Here is a 19423-nt window from a genome sequence, read left to right as displayed (position 1 = left end):
TTTCACTTTGATCTGCTTTGTCAAGGCTGAGTTCAGAAAGATTCGTGAACACCACAATTCATCAGTCTTCTTTTCCCTTTAAAGTACAATTTTGTTTTGAATGAATGCATTTACTTTGAAAGTTAAATGTTTGCTCTATTTAAATTTTGAAAATTTAAAATTGGAAAAGATGTTCTTAGAAGGACATTTTTTTACTCTGATGATTATTTTTACTCTGATGTTTATTAAACTAACATTTTTCTTGGGACAAGTCAATATCCAGGGATGAAAACAGTGGCAATGGAAGGCATTTCAAGTTTTCTGAACAGGTTGTATCATTTTAATTGTGGTGCAATTTACACCTTGAAAGAGCTATCTATGCCAGTAAAAGCCACATTAGACAACCCTCTTACTGGTTTGCTGCTGGACTCTAGACTGACCCCAAATCTGGTGATCAACGAATTTATAACATAACAACAAAGGGGGAAATCATATACAGCCTTCACATTGCCTTGGTGGAGTCAACCATGATTGGACCAGCCCCAATGGTCTCTAAGAGGGTCTTGGAGGCATTCTGGAGTTGCTGGTGAGAGTGGAGAAGCAGATAGGTAGGGATCTCCTTCATTCCTTCTCTTGACCTATTTTCTGTTCCAGTTATGTGAGATGTTCTGAATCTTTTTCATTTTGATCCTCTGGTCCAGCATCTTGTACCTCACAGGGTGTTCATCGGTTTTCTTTGGAACTGAAGGTGCATAGGAGCTAGATGCATAAGCAGGGCGTTTAAAATGGCGTAAAGGAGGCTTGATGACTGGAGACCATGGAAAGGAAGACAGACAACTGTTAGCCTCAATAATGGCATGGCATGATATAAATACTATGGCAAGAATCCTAGTGCCTAGACCTGTCTGTTTCCTCCAAAAACAGGAAAGAAACAAGGTTGGATTCCCATTGAGAACCATATTACAGATAGATGAATTATCACTTTAATTAACATTAAAAATTTAACATTATCACTTTAATCACACACTCAAATAAAGACAAAGAATCCCTAAAAATAGAAAGCATTGACTCCAGAACATGAAGGTTCTTTGACTTTTAAGTATACACACACATTTTTTTTTTTTTTTTAAAAGGCATCAGGCAAGCATGAGGGAGCATTGGGATCATTTTGGGAACAGTAACAAAATAAACATGAATGAGCAGAGCCATATCATACCCAGCATTTAACAATGTAGGTAAGTTTTTAGGTTTGGAAAGTGGCATGCAAGCCTGAAGTGCTAGGGAAAAAAAAACACATCATTTAGAAAATATGTACAAAATACATATCTGATAAAGGTTTTCTATCTGAAATACTCAAAGAACTCTTAAAATTCACCATTAAGGAAACAAACAAGCCAATTACAAAATGGCAAAAGAAATGAACAGACTCCTCACCAAGACAGTTATACAGATGGCAAGTAAGTATATGAAAAGATGCTCAAAATAATTTCTCATTAGGGAATTGTAAATTAAAACACAATGAGATACTACTACATATCTATCAGAATGACTAAAACCCAGAACACTGACAACACCAACATGCCGAGGAGGACGCAGAACAACAGGCACTTTCATTCATGGTGGAAATACAAAATGGTCCACTCACTTTGGAAGACAGTTTGGTAGTGTCTTACAAAGGTAAATATAACACAATCTTATGCTATGATCCAGCAATTATGCTCCTATGTATTTACCCAACTGCTTTGAAAAGTTATGCCCACACAAAAAACTGCATATGAAATTTCATAGAAGCTTTACTTATAATCACCAAAAACTGGAAGCAATCAAGATGTCCTTCAATAAGTGAATGGATAAAAAATTATCATAATCCACATAAGGGAATATAATCCAGTAAATAGAAATGAAATGAACTATATTAAGCCATACAAAGACATAGATGAACCTTAAAAGCATATTGCTAAGCGAAATAAGCCATTATATTAAAAAAAGCTATGTACTATATGACCCAACTATATGACATTCTGGAAAAGGCAAAACAATAAAGATGTTTCCAGAAAAAAAAAAAAAATCAGTGATTGTCAAGGATTCAAGGGCTGCAGGGAGGGCTGAATAAGTGAAGTGCAGGAGATTTTTAGGGTGAGGAAACTATTCTGTATGACATTGTAATGGTTGATAGGTGATACTATGCATTTGTCATAACACACAGGACTAGAAAGTACAAAGATTGAACCTTAATGTATGAATTTTAAAAAACTTAACAAGGTTGACGTATTCCAGTATGGAATGCAGAATGTAACAAAATAAGCCAGCTGCGTTACAAATGTAGGAGGAAACTCACTGAAGGTGTGTGAGGGGGAAGGCTGACCTAAATTCAGCTGCTAACCAAAAGGTTGGCAGTTCGAACTCACCAGTCAGTCTATAGAACAAAAATGAGGCAGTCTGGGGCATTTCTATTCTGTCCCATAGGGTCACTATAAGTTGGAATTGACTTGATGACAGTGGGTTTGGTTTTTGGTTTTAAGTAACTTTGGAAATGAGTGGTGTCTGTAAGATTAAAGGCCAAAAATGTTGTACATAAGCACTATATTCCAGTTGATAAATTTGTTTCCCAAGGCAGAGCAAGTTAATAATTCTGATACCACTAAACATGTGTAGTGAAATTCAACAACAAAAGAAGTGAATGGTGGTGGATGGTGGGAGTCAGGTTTCTTACTGTTAGACTGGGAGTTTATTGATAAGCAAAGGGAGAAGGCTAGAATGATCCATGTGATAATGGATTATTATTGGAGACATCAGTATGGACTCATAGTTAGCTTAACAAGTGGTTACACTAGAAATATTTATAGCTCTGTGTATATACATGAGTTAGTATACACACACATATGTCCTTACTTTATCAGTTGAGAGGGTCTCGAAGCAGTGACACCAGCTTTTGATTTAATAACATTCTCCAATTGAGGGGAAAAAAAACAAAACAAAACAAAAAAACTTAGGGCTCTACTTATGGAGCAGTTCTATCCTACAGGGTCACTATGAGTTGAAATTGACTCCATGGCACACAAAAAACCAACATAGACTACATAGGCTAGTGGGATGGTTACCATATATCTGTGACAACAGCATCCACATGATTGCTTTAAAACGTGAATATCATTTGAATACTCTAGTAAAAATTTTGTTGAAGAAATCCTTTTTGAGGTACATACCTTGTATGATTTCATAAAAGAGATTTCTTCCTGAAAAGGTAATTGTGTATTTGACTATACATATTCAAAACAAAGATGGAAGGAATCAGCTCCAAGCAAAAAAAAAAAAAAGGAAAGAAAGAAACCAGGGTTCTAGAGAAATGGCTGACTCTAAGACAATGGCAGGAAATTATACAAGATGAGCTTGAAGCATCTTATATTGCAAGAAAGTAAGAATATGATCAAAAACAAAGCAAAGACAAAATCTGTAATGATGGGACCTGGGGGTGAACTATAAGAGCTCTTAATGTGCAAAGCTGGAACAATTTGAGCAACTAAACAGATAAGGCAGAATTAGATTACAAACCAAAGGGCAAAATAAATGCCCACCAGTTCGTATTTTTATAAATAAATGATTAAATAAATAATTGTGGGAGAATACAAAAATATCCATGCAGGAGAATTCCAAATAATTTATGTAAATACTCTGTCCTGAAGGAGGTGAAGCATAACTTCCCACTCCCTAAGTGTGGGTAGCATTTAGTGAATCCTTCCAAAGAGTACAGTATGAAAAGGGAGAAAAAGAGTAGTTGTACCCTGGAGGGACCTGACAAGTACTACCTCAGTTAGGAGATCAAGATTAACACTAATAGTGATATGTCCTATTGATAGTATATACCTTTTATATGATGTGATGAAAATAGTACTTCAACTCTGTGGTCTTCCTTCCCAAAATACAAAACCACAGTCCAATCATGAAAACAATCATAAGAATTCCAATTAAAGACCACTCTACAAAATAGTTTACCAGTCCTCCCCTAAACTGTCAAAATCATTGAAAAACAAAAGAAGTGTAAGGAATTGTCACAGCCAAGAAGAGGCAAAGAAAACTTGATAACTAAATAGTATGTGGTATCCTGAGTGGGATCCTGGGGCAGAAAAAGGACATTAGGTAAAATCTAAGGTTATATGAATAAAGGATGAACTTAAGTTGGGAGTAATAGTATTAATAATGGTAAGGTATATCACCTAACCTGCAGATTCATAAACAGAGGAAGGTTGAGTACTTTCTCTTCCTCACCCATTCCACTTGCCCTACTTCTTCCCCTTCTTGATTCTGTTGGGAAGTGCTCAACCAATGAGACAATGTAAAAGAATAAAAGTATAAATAGGTTAAATGATAATAATAATAAACAGGTTGGAGGTAATGTGAAGGCACAGAGCTGGTGCCAAACTGGTGTGTCAAATGTTAGCTCTCATGGAGGAGCATCTTTAAAGGTCAGCAAGAATGTGTTATAAACAGGTGTGTCCTCTTAAAGGGTCAGGCTGGGAAAGCCGCTCTGTTATTTCACAGAGGCTGCCCTTGTGGAGCTCTGGTAGCGTAGTGCCTAAGGCATTTGACTGTTAACCAGAGGCTGGCAGTTCAAACCCACCAGCCACTTCTTGGAAGGAAGGTGGGGCAATCTACTTCCATAGTGATACTGCCTTGGAAACCTGAGGAAGGGATCACTATGAGTAGGATCAGACTCAATGGCAGTGAATTTACATTCTTAAAATATACTACCATGACGTGACAGAAAAACCTGTGAAAGTTGGAACTTGTGCAAGGCAGAAAACTGTCAGAGAAGGAAAACTTTCCACTAATAGAAAGCCAAAGAAAAGTGGTAAGACTGCAAGCTGTCAAAGGTGGAGAACTTGTAAGACCTAGAAAAACAAGGCAGGCAGTCCCATCAAGTTCTGATTCTCACAGGTTTCACTGTATACTAAAAAATAAAAAAAAAAAAAATCTATATGGTCTTCCATTAATATAGTTTCATGTAATATTTTTAAATATTATTGTAAAAATATATAAATATTGTTGTTGTTGTTGTTATGTGCTGTTGAGTCAGACCCGACTCATAGTGACCCCTCCTTGGGTTTCCGAGGCGATATCACTACGGAAGTAGATTGCCCAACATTCCTTCTGAGGAGTGGCTGGTGGGTTTGAACCACCAACCTTCTGGTTAGCAATCAAGTGCCTTAGGCACTAGATACATATGAAAATCTGGAGGAACATACAGTTAAATCATAAAACGGTTATGTCTCAGTGGTCTAAACACGGCTGATGTTTTATTTCTTCTTGGTTGTTTATATTTTCTAATTTTTCTTTTATGATCAGGTTTTAGTAACATACATTTTTTAAAAGAAAACATACTGTGAAAATGTCTTCTATAGAAATATATATTAGAGCTACACTAAAAATTCATATATAATAGAGAGATGGTAGGACTGCATTCACTTGGATTTTAGTACTAGACATCTCAGAGAGCCCATAACTTAGTACACTTGTCACAGCCTACAGATGAACAGTCATTTACTTCTTAGAGTGCCTACTGTGTGCTGCTGATGCAGTAATGAACAACACAGCAATCCCTGCCTTTATGGGCTTCCATTCTAATAACATGCTCTGAAACTTATGACTGACTTACAGAAAAGTGTTTACATATAATAAATGATGATATTACTACAAGTTCTCTAATACTCACATCGACTTTGCTTTTTGAGTTATCTTAGGAGATCCTGGGTGGCACAAATGGTTAAATGCTCTACCATTACCTGAAAGTTTTGTGGTTCAAACCCATCCGGAAGGCACCTCAAAAGACAGACTTGGTGTCTTGCAAAAGAGCACAGCCACCACTGAAAATCATATAGAGCAATTCTACTCTGCACACATGGAACTGTCATGAGTTGGAATTGACTGGTCAGCAACAAATAAAAATAACAACATATAATAAAGACCTTCCAGCAAATGGTCCTGTAGTGACATAATAAAATATATGCAGAAGAATATATATCTATATCTATGTATTTAAGATCTCAGAGAGCTTAATTCTGTTTCTTAGGGCAAACAAGGGGTCAGGCACAAAACACTCTAGGAACAAATATAAAAACAGCTCTGTTCCCCCAGAGAATGGAGTGGAGACAAGAGAGGGTTTCAAATTAAAAGCTGGTTGTTGCAAATGTCTGGGCTGGGTGATTTACTGCTCTTCAAGCCGCAGTCCCTTTCCATATTCATCCCATTTTTGCTACTCAGCATGAACCCAGCCAAAGTATTATTGAATTTCCCACTTCTCAGCATGAAGAAACATTTACCGTTTGCTGGAATTCTGACTGTCAGAACAAAAACTCTCCTTGCCACTGGAGTCACTGCAAATAGAGTTGAACCTGCTGATAGAGATCGGCTCCCAACTGAGATTGTGGAAATGCTTATATGCCTGCTGTCACCATTCAAAATGTGGAGGAAAAATTCATGAAGTGCTGTTTTGTATGCATTCATTGCCTTTCCCACTCTGCAGGGGAACCTGATTTGATGACAGGGCAAAACAGCAGTCAGGGATGAGGGCGCCATCTTGAATTTAATGTGGACCATTCTTCTGGGTTGCTGGTGTGGGCTCCCAAGGACTCTGCTTCATCGTCTTCAGGTTATTCTGGAGGTATTGGAAGGGATCTAACCTTCCCCTTTTCAATGGTTGATACTTTCCACAGCTGAACCTCGCCAACAGTGTTAGAATCCTCCCTCTGTAGAGAAGAACCAAAACCAAGAACAGGCCACTCCCATAGGCTTGATTATCAGCTAGCTGGACACTTTTTTCCTTTGGAGGCACATTCAAAAAGTCTGCTCTCATCTTGAATTAAAGCAATTTCTAATTGGCTAATGAAGATTTTGACAAACACGCATATCTCTGCACAGATACTGAAATTGGGAAGTTCATTATCTATGTTACTTTCAAATGTGCTTAGGGAAAGAAAGGGAACTCTGGTGGCATAGTGCCTACAGCATTTGCCTGCTAAACACAAGGCTGGTGGTTCACACCCACCAGCCATTCCCGGAAGGATGGTTGGGCAATGTACTTCCATAGTGATACCACCTGGGAAACCCAAGGAGGGGTCACTATATGTTGGACCAACTCCATAGCAGTGAGTTTGGTTTTCGTTTCAGGGAAAGCAAGTGAGACCAAAATCGACACGTCATCATTCTTGATTTTAGAATCACACACAATGTTGTTAGTTTAGTTTAGTTTTTTTTTTTTAAATGTAAGAGTTGCTTTTTTAGGAAGTTTTAATACTTGTCTGTTTAACTCCTAAATACCACAATACCTCTCAAAGTTGTCTAGACTTTCCCTTCTTCCTCTGCCACCACCATCATATCTTTAGTTATCTTTCTCACTCTCTCCTCTCTCTCCGAGACCATTTAACACAGTGGCTCCTTTTTTGTGGGAGGGCAGTGGGGGTAGAAGTCTCTTGCATAGGATTATTCTTCTCCAGAAAATAGATTGGTATACTCATATACCATTTACTATATTTGTTAGCTGTTATTTATTAAAATATAAATAAGAGTTATGTTCCTTGAGTAAGGTTATTTATCTTACTCTCTTGCTTCCCAAGGAGTCCCTAGGTGGTGCAATGGGTTAAGTGCTCAACTACTAACTAAAATATAGGCAGTTCGAACTCGTTCAGTGGCTGCTCAAAAGAAGGGCCTGTTGATCTATTTCTGAAAGTTCACGGCCTTGAAATTCCTATGGAATAGTTAACTCTACACACATGGGGTCCTCATGAGTCGGAATTCCACTGGACAGTAACCAAAAAAACCAAACTTGAACTAGCACCTTTAAGACAGGACTTCTCAGAGCCTTAAATAAAGGCAATGTGAATTATGCTCTCTAAGAATAGCCAATGGTATGTAGTTTTCCTCAGTTTTATTTGGCTGGGGAATCCTCTTTATCAGAAAGCAATTCATAGAATCTTCAGCAGAAAACTAGATTAATTCACTGAGCATTCCAATTTACTCACAGTTTATACTAAATGGGGGGGGGCAGGGAAAATAGTCACTAGTCCTCATCTAATCTCTGGCCTGTCTTAATTCTCCTGAGGTTCATAATGATTTTCATTAGAATCAGTCTCTAAACCCTGGATTCTTGGTGACTCCAGTGAGATCTTTTGGAACCACCACACTGAAGTATGGTGGCCTCTTCATATGGAGAATTTCTGAATTTTTGAGCCTTACCTCAAATGGCACCAACTTGGCTTACTCCTAGCCTGCAAATAAATTCTAATATTGGCAGCTTTACTGAAAAAAAAAGTGTTAGACATCTGTTTTCTTCTCTTCCCTCCCACCTCCCCTCCCCCCCCCAAAAAAAGCCATGATAGGATCTTTGGAGAAGACATTTCCATCTATGCACATTTTCTATCAGCATTTATACATACACACCAACATAGACAACACATAAAGTAAACTAACAAAATAAAAAATAATCCTTTTATTGCCTCTTAAATGTGGTTTTACATGAAAAGTAAAATACCATTGCCATACATTGCATTTCTAAAATCAGTATCTATTTGTGGTATCTGCCTGAAAACTGATGGAAAGTTCTTATAAAAATGCACACAATCATTCTTGGGTTTTGAATGGCAAGGGATTGGAATGTTAACATCAGCTTCACTGACGATGGAACAATGCAAGAACAAAGCCCATGATTTTCAGTGGATAAGGCATTTGGCTGCTAACCAAAAGGTCAGTAGTTCAAACCCACCAGCCGTTCTGCAGGAGGAAGATGGGCAGTCTACTTCTGTAAAGATTTACAGCCTTGGAAACCGAATGGGGATCACTATGAGTCAGAATGGACTCAATGGCAATGAGTTTGTTTTTTTGGTTTGATGGTAAAATAATTATACAGTGAATCCCTGAGTTATGAATATCTGACTCTCAGACAATTTGTACTTGCCCTTTAATGTTATGTACATTTGGCTATATAAGATCCATATGTACTTGTTCCATCTTACCTACAAATTTGACTTAAAAATACACTTAGGAACAGATCTTGTTCGTAACCTGGGGACTGCCTGTAATAGCTACTGTACATTGTACTAACTGGGTACGATGCTAAGAATTTAACATGATTTAGCCTTTAATCTTCATTACAGTCCTATGAGGCAAGGAATATTATCACCTGCTTTATAGGTGTGGAAACTGAGGCATAAAGAGCTTAAGTAACTCACCAAAGATCACACAGCTAGTATGTGTGTGTTTGGGGTGGGGGGTGCTGTCTACATTCAAATCCAAGCAGTCTTACTCTAGACTTTTCCACCCATACTTAAAATAACTTTGGCCCAAAGTTCAGAGTAAGTTTTAATAACTACCATAATAAGTTAAAGGAGTCAAGGGAAAATCATACCTCATTTATACTCTCACTATTTGAGTGTATGAGTGTATGGGAGCTCTGGTAGCATAGTGGCTAAGACACTTGCCTGCTCACCAGAAGGCTGGCGGTTCAAACCCACCAGCCACTCCTCGGAAGGAAGGTTGGGCAATCCTACTTCCGTAGTGATACTGCCTCGGAAACCCAAGGAGGGGTCGCTATGAGTCAGGGCTGACTCGACGGCACATAACAACAACAACAACAAATTTGAGTGTATATCTGTGTCATAAACTGGATGCTTGAATACCCTTGTTAGTAACTCTAATCAAGGTTCCCCTAAAGCAAAAGCCTTACAATCATGTGAGAGCAGGACAAGGAATAAGGAAGACAGAAGAAGAGTTGATGCTTTTGAGTTCTGGTGTTGCCAAAGAATACTGAAGGTACCATGGACTGCTAAAAAAGCTAACAAATCTGTCCTGGAAGAAGTGCAGCTAGAATGCCTCTTGGATGCGAAAATGGCCAGGCTTCATCTCACCTACTTTGGTCATGTTGTCAGAAGGGACCATTCTTTGGAGAAAGGTATCATTCTTTGTAAAGTAGAAGGTCAGCAAAAAAGAGGCAGGCCCCCAACAGGATGGATTGACACATTGGCTGCAACAGTGGTCTCAGGTATAGCAAGGACTGTGAGGCTGGCACAGAACCAGGCAGTGTTTCATTCTGTTGTACATAGGGGTCACTATGAGTTGGAGCCTGTTTCATTCTGTTGTACATAGGGTCACTATGAGTTGGAGTCAACTCCACGGCACCTAACAACAGCAACAAAGCAAAAGCAAATCAACCCCCTTAATAAAATGTGTGGTAATGACTGAGGCTGGAACATCATAAACTTTCTGATTTATAAGTCACTTAAGTAATTGATTTTGTTCACTTAAGTAATTGATTTTGTTTCTTTCCTCACTTACAAGGCTATATTGTACTGTTAACAGATACTGGAAGTCCCCGGGGGTTAAGAATGAGATCCCTTACTAAATGTGTCTTTAAGAATTTGTAGTTATGTCATATATTGGTTCAGGTGTATACAGTTCTTATTTAGCCTTAATATTTCCAAGACTGTAAATGTGTATGGAAGGAGCTCTGGTGGTACAGTGGGTAAGACATTTGGCTGCTAACCAGAAGTTCAGTGGTTCACACCCACCAGCTGCTCCGCAGCAGAAAGATAAGGCAATCTACTTCCATAAAGATCATACAGCCCAATGAGGTCGATATGAGTCAGAATCAACTCTATGGCAGTGAGTGGGTAAAATCTTTACGGAAGCACACTGCCTCATCTTTCTCCAATAGAGGAGAATCTGGTGGGTTCAAACCATTGACCTTTTGGTTAGCAGTCGAATGCTTTAACCACTCTGCCACCAGAACACCTTCTATTTTTTTTAGTACAAGAAAAGACTCTCAAGCCTTTACAATGATTTCATATTTAAAAAGTGAAGGTGATTGTAATGAAGAATTTGTTGCCTGAAGGGGTTAGTTTCATCCTTTCAAAGTGAGGACAAATTTACATAACATTAAAGGGGAATGTTCATAACCCTAGAACTGCCTGTATTCTGAAAATTAGGCCAGAGGAGACATGAAGTCAAGCCCGATGACCACAGGACATGATCTTGAATGAAATTATTTCAAACTCAGTGGTTCTCAGTCTCAGCTGCATATGAGAACCATCTGGGGAGCTTTCAAAAATCTCGATGTTCAGGTTGTACATCCCATGTTAATTAAAGCAGAATTTCTAGGATAATATTGAGACCTCAGAAATTGTTAAAGTTCTCTAGATAATCCCAAAGGAGCTCTAGTGATGCAGTAGTTAAATGGTTGGCTGCTAACTAAAAGGTAGGTGGTTCTAACCCATGACTAGCTCCATGAGAGGAAGATGTGGCAGTCTGCCTCCATAAAGATTACAGCCTTGAAAACCCTACGGGACGGTTCACTCAATCCTATGGGGTCACTATGAGTCGGAATGCATTTGACGGCAATGGGGTTTGTTTGGTTTACATAATCTCGTTCTTCAAACAAGTTTGAGAACTACTGTTTTAATCTCTCATAATCTTCCTCATATTCGCGAAAGAGGTAATACTAATACTGTGCACACACTAACAGGGTTCTATAAACTGTAAGGAGTCGGCCGATGCTGCTGTTATATTTTGATCATGACAAGGCGTTGGCTGGGGCGAGTCCTTTCATGCATCTGTTAAACTTACTTTGGTCTTCAAAACTACCCATTTTTTTTTCTCTCTTCTATCCACTATATTTTGTTTTTCACTTTGGCTCTACCATAAAGACAAAAGCTTCTGGGAAATACAAAAACATTCTTTTGTCTGGGGAACCAAATTTGATGTTATCATTTGAAGATTGTCAGAAAATCCACTACAAGAAGAACCAGCTCTGAAAGTCAGCCAATACTTACAATATAAATCTAACACTTCAAAAACAAAGAGGATGTTCATGATATCTGACTGCGTTAAGAGTAAAAATGTAATAGATTGAATTTTGTCCCCCAAAAAATATGCGTTATAAATCCTAATCCCTATAGATGTGGATGTAATGCCATTTAGAAACAGTTTTGTTATGTTAATGAGGCCCTACCAGTGTAGGATATATACTAAGCCAATCACTTTTGAGATATAAAAGAGTAGATTAAGTACAAAAGAAGGAGACATAGGGGAAAGATCCATGGAATACGAAGATGAAGGAGGTAGGCCAGGAACTCAAGGATGACTAGCTAGAAGCTGAGACAAGAATTTTTCCCCACATTGGGCAGACGAGAGGGCCTTTCTCTGAGCCAGTGCCCTGAATTTAGACTTCTAGTCCCCTAACTGTGAGAAGATAAAGTTCTGTTTGTTAAAATCACCCACTTGTGTTATTTTTGTTATAGTAGCACTAGATAACTAAAATTAGATAACTGAAATCAAGTTCCATTCTAAGAAAAGCAAAAATCTCTCTTCCACATTCTAAAATATTTATGCAGTTTAAAAATATGAGGGTTCATGTAATCACTTTGAGCAACACCTAACCAGGAATGTCAAGGTGTGCCAAAATCCCAAATGGGAAGTATGACTTAGATAACCAGGTGGGCTGGAAGGGGTTCAGTTCCCTTGGAATAATTGAGAAAATGATAAGGTCTGTTTTGATTCTTAAGGCTCTTTGTATTTTTTTTATGCTGAGCTATAACTCATTGAGTTATCTTCATAGGAAGCCAATTCCTAGTCTTGTACATACTTAGATGGTTCTTCATGCCTTACCCCATAGACAATTCAGTCCTAGCTATAGACTTCATGCACATAGGGACAGTACCTATCAAGTACAGTACTGATAACCAACAGTAAACCAAAAAGCAAACCCACTACCATCAAGTAGATTCTGAATAAAAGTGACCTCCATTGCATTTTCAAGGCTGTAAATCTCTACAGAAATAGATTGCCTCATCTTCCTTCCATGGAGCAGCTGATGGGTTTGAACCATTGACCTTCTGGTTAGCAACCACCAGAGTGCCTACTGATAACAGCAGGTGCTGAAAATTATTTAATGAATGAATAAACTACACCCCATCTAACTCAGAAACCTTCATAAATCTCCCACTTCATAAAAAAAAAAAAAAAAATGAATCATGTAGAATACACACCAGGTGGCAAAGTTGATTGGAATTTAGAGAGCCTAATATTTCTTCTCTGTTTAGTAATGTCTCGATACCTAGATTTGCTGCCTATGTTTGTTAAAGAAGAATGTCAGCAAGTTCTTTTCCTATTAAGTTGCAATCATCTTTGTTTCGCATAAATGCTACAAATGCATCTCATGTCTACAGGTCTCACCATATATGCAGAGGCACTGAGGGATCATTTTTAACCTCCCAGACACAAATAAGTGAAAGGGGAGAAGCCATTAACTAAGGTTGGAAAACTACCTCTTTCCTTAGCCAACAAGGATATATATAAAAGAAGAATATATATAAAAGAATATATAAAAGAAGAATAAGAAAGCCTTCTAGCAAGGGGATGATAAACTTTAATTTACATCTCCATTTGCATCTTGTTTGCCCTGGCAAGCACAAAATGGTTCTTGCTGTTTCAATAGAGAAAACAATTTTGGAGCTCATACAAACGAAGTCTTCTGTTTGATTTTTCTCATCAAGTGCAGTTTTCCACATGTGCATGTAACATGAGAAATCTAAGCTAAATCAGGTGCTCTGTGTCCTTTGTCCCACTAACAATGACCCCTATGGGAACAAGGCTGTAAAGATGAATTTCTTCAGGGGTTTAGAGCTCTGAAATGCAAAATCAACACATAACAAGTGAGCTCTAATCCAGTGCACAGAAAAGATGACAAATGCCATCCTTTATACTGAACTTAAGGTAAAAGAGTTGCAGACAGATCACTCTCTCATCACTTAAAAGACAGGGCAGGATCCCAACTATATGCTTGAAATTTATGCATGGTGACTGATCTAATCCTACATGTGTGACTACATGTGGGAACAAAAAGCAGTTAAACCGTGGACTACTTGACATGAACCTTTCTCACTAGCAATGAATCTCAGAGCAAAGAGCCCAGGTTTGGGAGTGAAAGTGGCTCTTTAAATGTTCACTCTTTTGCCTTCCAACTGCTAACTTTGGGCAAGTTATTTAATCCATTTGTGCCTCAGTTTCCTAATCTGTGAAATGGAGACAATAATACCTTCCTTAGAAGATTGTTGTGAGGATCAAATGAAATAATACGTATTAAGGGCCTAGCATTGTTCCTGGTATTTGGTGGGTGTGTACTACATATTGAAGTATGTATAGGGAGATCAGAGATGATCATTTTTGAAAACACACTCAATATTTGGTTTCAGTAAGAAAAATATAAGGTTCCTAAAATGCCTTCGGACCTCAGAGCTGGTCAGTTCTCTTCTGAGAAATCCTCTTGATGGAGGTTTTATCCGTAGTCCCCTAAAACAGGACACATAACAATGTTATTGTGAGCCAGCAGGCATCTAAACACATAAACTCATTCTACAGCAGGCAGTGGCATTCAGAAGCAGCGCCACACCTATTGCCAACACTACCGTGCACTACAGCAGCAGCACACAGCAAGGAGCAATCAGCTATCCGTCAACTAACGTCTACAGTACGGTACCTTTCCATCTAAGGATCATTTCCGGAAAGTGACGGGACTGAGGAGCCCTGCGCAAGCTGCTCAGACGTAAGTCACTGACTAGTCTGGATCATGAGCAGTTATGAGTGCAACCAGTAGTGAAGCTGTGCGCTGTTCCTTCTGCAAGAGCAACATTTCCCAAGTCTCCAACATTTATGGACCACCCATGCAGTTTGGTTGGGTTCATAAACCCCATGGGGGCTTTAGGCAAAGTTGGCTCTAGGGAAGAATTGGCTGCAGGTGCTATCACTTTATCACACAAGAGTCACTTTGCTAAAGACATGCCAAGGAATCAAGCTGATGTCCCCAACGTGGTTTTCTGGTGCTGGAACTCCAGGATGTCCCTTTACATAATTTTGGAAATCACAGGAGCAGCCCTTTAAGGAAGTGGTCTCTGGTGGCTTTGAGATTGACACATCTTATTTGAAGAATTTTCTTCACACCTGAATATTCATATCCCAAAACCCACCTCACCCAAGAGGTTCAAAAGGGAGAATATTACATTTCTTTGAAATCTATTTGAAATCATGAAACCAAACAAAATTACCTTGGAAAATAGCCATAGATTTTTCTCTCAAGAAAGGACATTCTTTAATATAAAATCGTTTAAGCAATCATAAAAGTATAAATAATGTAACAAATACTTATGTACTAGCATACATTTTAATAAACTCATTATTTTATATATTTGCTCGAAAAGAAAGAAGTTGTAAGAGATTAATATCACAGGTATAGTTGAAGCACATAGTATATCCTTCCAAGATACCTCCTGTCCCCCACAAGAAAACCATCATCTGGAATTTGGTGTTTATTATTTCTAAGAATATATTTTTATCAATAAAAATATGCCATTTTTGCTTGTTTTAAAACTTAATATAAATTATATCCGATGCTATATATCCTGCTACAACTTGCTTTTCTTACTCAACATTTTGTTAAGCATTATTTCCAACAAAATGGAAAGCAACTAAATGTCTGTTAATGGGGTAATTATTAAATATCTTGTGACATATTTAAACAACAATGCTTTATAGATATTAAAATGGATGAATTTTTTTCAAAGAGCCAGCTTTACATTTGCATGTAATTTCCTTTGCCATATATTAGCAACCTTTCTGCATTTTTTTCCCCAAAACTTTTTACTGTGATTTGGGGAAATTTACAGAGCAAATGGGTTTTCCATTCAACAATTCATGGACATTTTGTTTTGTGACATTGATTGAAATCCCTACCATGTAACATCACACTTCTCCCTTCCTGCCTGTGTTTACCTGAGAGATTCATTGTAAAACCTTTTTACCTATCCTCCATTATCTCCTTTTTTAAAAAAAGTGGCATAGAATTCATATACAATTTACCCCTTTAGAGATATCAACACACTGAGAGTTACTCAAGAGTTACAGGTAACAAAGGTTAACTCTATTACATATACAATCCTGCAACAACACTAATAACTTCTAAGTGGATACATAGGCAGATATGCAAATAAAGAGCTATGGGGAGGTGAATGTACAAGCATATATAGCTTTGGCAGATTTCTACATATGCATTTGTATATGCTGCAAATATATCCATGTATATAACAGGGCAAAGTTATGAGAAGTTCTTAGCCATGATCAAATACCTTGAGGGGATGAGGCCTGAGCTTGGGGTCTTAGAACCACAGCCTTGGGAGACATGTAGGCATACATAGTTCAAAAAACAATGTTCTACATTCAACTTTGGTGAGTAGTGACTGAGATCTTGAAAGCTAGCCAGAAGCCCTCTTAGGCACAATTATTAATCTGTTCTTGTACAGAATGAAGACTGAAGAAAATCAAAGACTCAAACAAACAGCTGGTACAAAGGAATAACAGACCACATGAACCCCAGCTTCCACCAGCCTGAGACAGAAGAAGTAGATGGTGCCTGGCTGCCCCTACTGACAGCTCTGATTGGAATCACAGAAGGTTCTGAACGGAATGGGAGAAAATGTAGAACAAAATTCAAAATCACAAAAAAGACAGAGACTGGTGGACCCTTAGACCCTTCAAACCTGGAACTAAACCTAAACCCACGCTTAGGTATCTATCACCTTTCAGCCAAACACAGATAGGCCTATTAAGTAAACAATAACACTCGTGAGGAAGTGCTCCTCAGAACAATAACCATACGTGGTAGTTAAGTTTGTGTGTCAACTTGGCTGTGCCTGGTTCAGTGGCTGGGCAGCTGGCTGTAATTATTCCCCATGGTAAGATTGGTAATTAACTCCATGGTGGAAGTTATTGGAGCAGCTGAGTTGCTGCTTTAGGGATGTGGTCTGCTTCCAGTATATAAGAAGCAACTTTGATGAAGGTCTCTAGCTTATGGCACGCTTGAACCCTGCATGTAGCAGAGTCATTGTGCAGCAGCCTGCCATGCTCTGCCGATCTTGGGGCTTTCAATGGATGTGAATCAATGGCCTACCATGCGATTTGGTAATATTGGGACTGTGCCTTTTCACTTGTTGACCTTGGGTTTGTCAGCCTCGGCAACCAGCAGCTGCCTGAGTGAAGAGATGCCTCTAGCTTCAGGGGGCCAGGAGTAAGAGGCAGAGCTGAAACCCAAGGTCGAGGTGCTTTCACCCAGCCCCTAGGGTGACTTCTAGCCTTCAAAAGTGTAAGAGAATAAACTCTTGTTTGTTAAAGCCATCCCATTTGTGGTATATGACAAGAATGTCAGAGTGGCACTTGGTAACCAAAACATTATATGAGACCAAAGGGCTGCATTTGTCCCAAAACAAAGCCCAGAAGGCAAGAATGAGCAGGAAAGAAGGACAAATGGAAACAGGGAACACAAGGAGGAAGTGGGAAGAGAGCTGGTACGCTGAGGGAATTACAAATTGTGTTATGAAACAAAATATGTATAAACTGTTGAATGGAAACCAATTTATTTTATAAACTTTCATCCAAACCACAATATTTTTTTAAAAAAAATTTTAGACAAAAAAAGAAAAATTATCCCTTCATAGTATACAATGCTCTGGTTTTTAACATATTCACGAGGTTGTGCAACTCTCACCACTATCTAATTATAGAATATTTTTATTACTCCAAGAAGAAACCCCATACACATTAGAAGTCACTCCCCTTCTTCTCTCTTTCCAACGCTTCCACCCTTACAAACACTAATACATTAATCTACTTTCTATCTTTCTGAATTTGAGTATTCTGGACATTTCATTTAAGTGGAATCATAAAATATGTGGCCTTTTGTAAATGGCTTCTTTCACTGAGAATAATCTTTTCAATGTTTATCCACATTTTAGCACATATCAGAACCCCATTCATTTTCATTGACAAATAATATTCCATTGTATGCATATCATACATTTTGTTTATCCATCAGTAATGTACATTTAAGTTGCTCCCACTTTCTAGCTATTATAAATAACACTAATATGAACATTTATGGACACAGTTTTGTGTGAATATATGCTTTCAATTTTCTTGGATATGTAGGTAGAAGTGGAATTGCTGGATCATATGTTTATCTTTTGAGGAAATGACAAATTGCTTGCATATTGGCTGTAACATTTTATAATCCCACCAGTAATATATGAGGGTTCCAATTTTTCTACAATCTTGCCAACACTTGTTATTGCCCTTCTTTTTTATTACAGTCATCCTAGTGGGTATGAAGTTGTATCATTGTGATTTTGTTTAGCATTTCCATAATGACTAATGATGTTGAGTATCTTTTCACATGCTTATGGGCCACTTGCATCTATTCTTTGGAAAAATGTTTATTCAATTCCTTTGCCTATGTCTTCTTTGGGTTATATGGCTTTTTATTGTTGAGTTGTAAGAGTTCTTTATGTATTCTGGATACTAGACTCTTATCACACATATGATTTGCAATTATTTTCTCTCATTCTGTAGGCTGCCTTTTCCTTTTCTTGATAATCTCCGTTGATACACAAAAATGTTTAAATGTTGATGTACACCAATTTAACTTTTTTATTGTTATTGTTGGTGTTGCTGGTCACATCTAAGAAACCATTGCCCAATTCAAGGTCATGAAGATTTACACCTATGTTTTCTTCTAAGAGTTTTATGTTTCATGCTCTTTCATTTTTTATTTAGTTCCATTTCTGTGCTATTCTTGGAGTAAAGAGCCCATGACTATCTTCCAACATTTAGTCTCTTTTTACCTATGTTCCACCATGCCTTTGCTATATCCATCAAGTTTTTCTTTCTTTCTTAAATTCTCACTGAAGATATGTTTGTTTAAAATGTGCAATTTGGATTGCTCCTTTTGCTTATCTATCCTTTCTTTGTTGCTGTGGTTGGACTCAAACCACCAACTTTTCTGCAAATAGTTGAGCACTTTACTGTTAGCACCACTCAAGGACTCCACCACCAATCAATAGGAGCTTTTTTAAAATAACAAACTAACAAACAACAACAACCCTTTTATTAACAGTCACTGAATGGACCAGTAACAAAAGGGAACTTCTAGGCAGTGTGAAGATTGCTGTGGTAGCGATGGGACAGGTGAGCTCTGTGGCAGGAGGAGGGAATGTCAGCAACAGCTTGACTTCTGCAAAGCAAAAGGAACTAAAAGTCCTCCATAGTACACTGGTACCAGCACTAGGGTTACTTCTTAGGGTTACAGGGTCTGGTGGCCAAAAACTACTGTAGACACGTTGCCTGGAACTACAACTCACTAGTATCAATAGGGAGTTGTCAGCCTATAAATGGTCATGTTTACTTTTTATAATTTCTTATTCCCCAAAAACAAATGTGGTTATTCCAAGTTCTACCTGCAAAAATTAAACTGTCATAGACTATGCTTGGAGACAGAATGACACATGGGGTCTCTTATGTTGTTGTTGTTGTTAAGTGCCGTCGAGTCGTTTCTGACTCATAGCGACCCCATGCACAG

At 38.2% G+C, this 19423-nt stretch overlaps 1 protein-coding gene across 1 annotated transcript in view; it reads right to left on the bottom strand.

Moving 5' to 3' along the window:
• Positions 1 to 617: 617 nt before the first annotated feature.
• Positions 618 to 19423, bottom strand: part of PDE1C (phosphodiesterase 1C) — a 787489-nt gene continuing 768683 nt past the window's right edge. The window contains exon 19 of the mRNA XM_007945296.2: positions 618 to 787. Coding sequence (XP_007943487.1) covers positions 618 to 787 — 170 coding nt within the window. The remainder of the gene's footprint in view (positions 788 to 19423) is intronic.

This window comes from Orycteropus afer, unplaced genomic scaffold, assembly GCF_000298275.1.
Source record: "Orycteropus afer afer isolate SDZICR_OR568_19922 unplaced genomic scaffold, OryAfe1.0 scaffold00008, whole genome shotgun sequence".
Taxonomy (NCBI): Eukaryota; Metazoa; Chordata; class Mammalia; order Tubulidentata; family Orycteropodidae; genus Orycteropus; species Orycteropus afer.
Note: the sequence above shows the minus strand (reverse complement) of the source record. Positions and strands in the feature narration are given on the sequence as shown.